The sequence below is a fragment of the Chinchilla lanigera genome, unplaced genomic scaffold (genome assembly GCF_000276665.1).
Source record: "Chinchilla lanigera isolate Chin_1 unplaced genomic scaffold, ChiLan1.0 scaffold00018, whole genome shotgun sequence".
NCBI classification, from domain to species: domain Eukaryota; kingdom Metazoa; phylum Chordata; class Mammalia; order Rodentia; family Chinchillidae; genus Chinchilla; species Chinchilla lanigera.
Window position 1 is genome coordinate 3,250,072 of NW_004955419.1, and position 6,000 is coordinate 3,256,071.

Genomic DNA, 6,000 nt, shown 5'->3' on the forward strand with positions numbered 1-6,000 from the left:
GAATACAACAAATCATCAAAAAGATCGTTATATCCTGACCAAATAGGGTTTATCCTAGGGATGTAAGGATGATTCATTGTAGCCAAATAAATACATATCACATAAACAAAGATGGACAAAAATCACAAGATCATCTGAATAGATTCAGAAAATACCTTTGACAAAAATCTAACATCCTTTCATGATAAAAACACTAAAGAAAATAGGTATAGAAGGACCTTTTCTCAATTTGATAAAAGCCATTGATGACAGGCCTACTACCAAGATTATATTAAATTGGGAAAAACTGAAAGCTTTCTTTCTAAAATCAAAAACAAGACAAGGATGTCTACAGTCACCACTCCTGTTCAACACAGTACTTGAAACATTAGCAAGAGCAACTGGGCAAGAAAACATATATATATATATAGGAAAAGAAGTAAATTATCATTTATTTGCAGGATCCTCATTTATAGACATGATCCTCTACATAGAAGACCCACCAAAAGACTTTTAGAATTGATAGCTAAATTCAGTAATGTAGCAGAATATAAAATCAACATACAAAGATCCATAGCATTCCTCTGCACTGACAATGAACACACTGAGAAAGAAATTAGAAAACAATACCATTCATAGTAGCACCAGGAAAAACTAAATAACTAGGAAATAGCCTAGTGAGGTAAAAACTGTCTACAACAAAAATTACAGTACTGTGAAAAAGGAAATTGAAGTGGGCATCAGAAAATGGACAGATAAAACCTTCCTGGACAGGCAGATCCAATACAGTCAAAAGGCCATACTTCCAAAATTGATACCCAAATTTAACATAATCCCAGTCAGAATACCAAATGCATTCTTCAGAGAACTGAAGAAAACAATCCTAAAATTCACAACCAGAAGAGACGGACAATAGCAAAAGCAATATTGACTAACGAGCAAAACACAAGGCATCATAACTCTGGACTTGAAGTTATATTAAAAAGCTATAGTGATTAAAAACAGCATGGAGTAATACAACAGCCATTTTTAATTTCCTATCACCTTGTTTTGAAATTCTGTATTGTTTTTATTATTTTCATGTTGTTTTATGTCTTTGTTTTTGTTATTTTGTTTTTCTTTTCTCTTTAAGAAGAAAAAAGAAAAATAGCACGGTGGCACAAAAACGGACATGAGGTTCAGTGGAAAAGAATAAAGCATGCAAAAACAACCCAAAGCACATTGAACAATTTGAAACTTTCACAAAGGGCCTGTTGTAGACAGGGTTTGCAAGGAAAACAATACAGGACACATAATTTTTAGGATTATTTTATAATAATCACCCAAACAGAGCAGGAAATCTGTCAACACACTAAAGACCCAAGGAATCCAGTAAAGGCCTGGATCCTACGACAGTGTCCTGCACAAGTCCAACTAAAGATGCGGAGCCCATCACGATGCCCCCCACAAGTCGAGCTGGAGGCCAAGGGTGCATGCCAATGTTCACACAAATCTGGTTCACAGATTTGCACTGGGATAGCCTAAAGGTCATTGGTAGAAGCTAGAAAGTCTGTGGCAGTGGGATGAAGGGTCTGTGCCAGCAGGCTGAGGTATACGCACTGGAGCCAGAAAGCGATGCTCAAAGAACCAGAGCTCCTGCAGACGTACCACAGCCATCTTCAGTGACAGCGAGATCCCGAGTTCCTCTGATGATAATGGCCAGGTTCAAATCAGGAAAGCCAGCATGACAAGCTCCTCCCAGGAGAACCAACAGCCCCCCCTAACAGCACCGCCTCTTCTTCTCCAGTTCTTTTTATGTTGTAGGCAACAATCCTCAGGTGGGCCCTCCACACCCAGCATCATGCTAATTCAGTTCAGCTGGGAGTTACAAGCTGACCACCAGTTGTCAATCCACCATCAGGCCAAAAACGTACAGTGAAGGAAAAATAGCCACTTTAATAATAGTGTTTGCAAAATTAGCTATTCACATGGAGAACATTGAACCTAGACCTGTGTCTCTCACCATGTACTAAAATAATAGTTAAATAACTAAATGTTAAAACAGATTTATTTTGCTGAAAGATAAAATATGTAAAACTCTTGAAGTCGTAGGCATAGGCAAGGACTTTCTGAATAGATCCCTGGTTGCAGAGGAAATTGTGAGAATCAAATGGCATCATATCAAATTAAAAAGCTCTGCCCAGCAAAAGAAACAACCAGCAGAGTAAAAAGACAGCTTATAGAATAGGAAAATTTTTTTGGCCAGCTATTCCTTAGCCGACTAATAATTTAGAATTTATAAAGAACTCCAGAAAATCAGACACCTCTCAAATAAAAGACCTAATTAAAAAAAATGGGCAAATGAAATAGATGCCAGAAGAAGTACTAATGGCCAATAAAGACGTGAAGAAATGTTCAGCATCCCTGGCCTATAGAGAAATGCAAATTAAAACAACACTGGGATTCCATCTTAGCCCAGAAAGAAGGGTTCTTACCAAGAAATCAAATAATAACAAATGCTGGCATGATGGGGGAGTAAAAGGAACCCTTCTGTGTTGCTGATGGAAATGTAAAGTAGTACAAACATTATGGAAACCAGTGGGGAGATTGTTCAGAAAACTGAATGTGTAAATCCCATTTGACTCAGCTATTCTCCTTCCAGTTATTTTTCTGAAAGAGGTAAAGACATCATATTACAGTGAAACATACATACCCATGTTTATAGCAGCACAATTCATAATAGTTAAATCTTGGAAGCAGTCTGTGTGTCCATCAATGGATGGATAAAGAAAATGTGATATTTACATTCACTGGAGTACTACTCTGTCATAAAGAAAGATAAACTTATAGGAAAATGGCTGCACCTTGAGACCATAATGTTAAGTGAAATAAATCAGACACTTGCACTTAAATATTGCAAGGTTTCCCTTAGATAAGAGACCCAAATTATAAGTAAAGAGTAAAACAAAATAAAAAAATAATGGGAAATAGGGAGATGGATCTTTCTCAAATAGGAGTGGGGTCATGAGATGGGTGGGGCAGGAGGGAGGAGAAAGGAATGGAATGAAAAGAGGTATTAAGATGTGAATGAACTCTACGCAAAGAATATAAAAATTATGTATTTACAAACATACACTAATAAAAAGCAGTTTTTTCAAAATGAAAGAGGTAGTCAACAACTACATTATATGGTTTAAGTACATCGAATAAGGCAGGAATTGTCAAATTGGATTTTTTTTTCCTGGGGGTGGATGGTACTGGGAATCGAACTCACGACCTCGTGCTTGCCAGGCAGGCGCTTGTGCTGCTGAGCTATATCTCTGGCCTAGAGTGGATTTTTAAAAAGCTATATTACGAAAGATGCATTAAATAAAAAAGATACAGGCAATTGAAAGTAGAAGGATGGAAAAAACCTCCTGGTATACAAAGAGTATGCGTGACAAAGCTGGCTTTGTTATTAATATCAGGAAAATGAATTTCAAAGAAAAGAATGTTTTTCCTGGAATTATTGTCACTTCATATTCTTCTTCCTGTGGGCTTCTTCACTGAAGCATTAACTTTTACTTCACCCAAGATCCAGTCTTGTGGGCTCAGATAACATTCTTTATTTTTCTAGTCATTAAATTTTCCCCTGTTTTAAGTACTTACCTGACTGTTACATTTTCAGACTTTTTATCTGTAAGGTTTGTAAAGAAGAAATTTTGTCTTTATATATTTTATTTATTTATTTTTTTGTTTTTGTTTTTTTTTTTGTTTTGTTTTTCTCCGGTACCGGGAACCGAACTCACGACCTTGTGCTTGGCAGGCAGGCGCTTTTGCCGCTGAGCTAAATCCCCAGCCCCCTGTCTTTATATATTTTAATCATCGTACTTTCAGCATGCGGCATCGTGCCTAATGCACGCTACATTCTCAAAAGATATTTGTTGAGTTGGAGTGAAGGGTAAAAGACTATGTTCATAGCAGTGCCAACATTTGAAGTGGAGCCTTATGTATTTCATCACCTCCAGTGGGAGTAGTTAACTCTGGAAGAGATCAAAAGAATAAAAAGACTTAACTCAGTTGGAAGCAAAAAAATATATATTTGTTGAAGCAGTGTATAAATGTATAAACTATAACTTAATTGCTGAATACAAAGTGTATGACTACATAGATATGTTTGGAAATGTTTGTAATTGTCAAAAGTGCTAGAGAGTTTAAAAAGCCATCAGAAAATGGGAAAAATAAACCAGTCGTGGTGGCTTAGGCCTATAATTTCAGCACTTGGGAGGCTGAGACAGTAGGATCATTGAGAGTTGGAGATCAGCCTGGGCTACAAAGTAACTTCGAAGCCAGCCTGAATTGCATAGTGAGACCCTGTCTCAAAAACACCAAAAAAAAAAAAAAAAGAAAGAAAGAAAAATAAAAACATACGTATTCTGTATGAATCTAATAATTTTTGATTTTCCTACCCTAGACCCGAATTGGTAGTCAAGAAACTACGCTATTATGCAAGGTTCATAGTAGTTTGTCTTCTTCTCAACAAAATGGATGTTGTGAAGGATCTGGTAAAGGTAAATGTACTTTAAAATAATTAAAATCTTAATCTGTAATGTATTTGGATAATTTTATGGGTTGGCTTGATTTTGTTTTTGAGCAGTACTGGGCATGGAACCGAAGGGCACTCTACAACTGACCTCTTTTTATTTTTTGAGATGGGGTTCTGCTATGTTGTCCAGCTGGCCTGGAATTTGTGACCTTCCTGCTTCAGACTCCTAGTAGACTGGATTATGACTATATACCACTGCACCTTGTGATAATTTTGTCTTTTAAAACCTAGAGTTAAAAAAAACAAAACAAAAGTAGAGTTTAGCCAGGTCTGGTGGTGCATGCTTGTTTATTCCAGCACTTGGGAGGCTGAGGCAGGAGGATCACAGTGCGAGGCTAGCCTGGGTTATGTAGTGAGTTCAAGGAGCCCAGCCTAAACTATGTACAGAGACCTTATGTCAAAAACAAAACAATAACAATAACAATGAAAAGCACAGTGGCCTGTACTCCTGGCACTTCGGGAGGCTGAGACAGGAGGATAGCAAGTTCCATCTGAGCCTGAGCAATTTAGCAACTTAAAGACCCTATCTCAAAAAAAGGCTTAGGATGTAATTCAATGCAAAGGCCTTAGCCAGGCGTGGTAGCTCACGCCTGTAATCCCAGCATTTGGGAGGCTGAAGCAGGAGGATCATTGTGAGTTTGAGACCAGCCTGGGCTACAAAGTGAGCTTAAGGCCAGCGTGAACTGAAGAGTGAGATCCTGTCTCAAAAAAAGACAAAAAAACAAACAAGCAAGCAACGGCCTTGGGTTCATTCATACTACGTTTTTTTGTTTGTTTTTTTTTTCTGGTACCAGGAATCAAACTCACAACCTTGTGCTTGCCAGGTAGGCAGGCACTGTGCCGCTGAGCTAAATCCCCAGCCCCATGTTTTTTTTAAAGTTAACTTTTGTCTTGTTTATTTTGTGTTTTCTGGTCCTGAAGATCAAATATAGGGCCTTTTGCATGCTAAACATGAGTTCTATCGTGAGCTATATCCTAAGCCCTGAAATGATCTTGATATATCTGCATGGTTATAACATTTAAAATATAATAACCTCTGACAAGGTTAATGATGAAAAAATTTCCAACTTTTTTCATATTTCAAACACATACTCCTTATAGATAATTATCTTAATTGCCTGCTTTGTACCTTCAGCATGGTTTGCAATTTCAGCCCATCAGTGGGTAACTGAGAAATGGAAATGTAACTTAGAATCCTTAGTTTAGGAGGAAATGATTGAAATGTTAGGTTAAGAATAAGTATATAATGTTTTACAAAAGTATAGTGAATGAAGTTTAGTTTTTCCATCAGAGAATCTGCACCTGACCCTTTATTCACTCGGGGAGTTAAAAGTTAACTGTTTTCAAGATCCACTCAATACTACATTCTGGTTGCATTCTGGACGCAGTGGTTTCTTTTTTTTTTTTCCACTCAATACTACATTCTGGTTGCATTCTGGACGCAGTGGTTTCTTTTT

General features: G+C 37.3%; 1 protein-coding gene across 4 annotated transcripts in view; it reads left to right on the plus strand.

Moving 5' to 3' along the window:
• The window catches only part of Scai (suppressor of cancer cell invasion), a 158,716-nt gene that overhangs the window by 112,327 nt on the left and 40,389 nt on the right, over positions 1-6,000 (plus strand). For all 4 annotated transcript variants that reach the window (XR_260604.2, XM_013513153.1, XM_005382478.2 and 1 more), the window contains one exon: positions 4,412-4,508. Coding sequence is in view for 3 of the 4 variants with exons in the window: in XM_013513153.1 (XP_013368607.1) it covers positions 4,412-4,508 (97 nt within the window). In the remaining variant the exon portion in view is untranslated. The remainder of the gene's footprint in view (positions 1-4,411; positions 4,509-6,000) is intronic.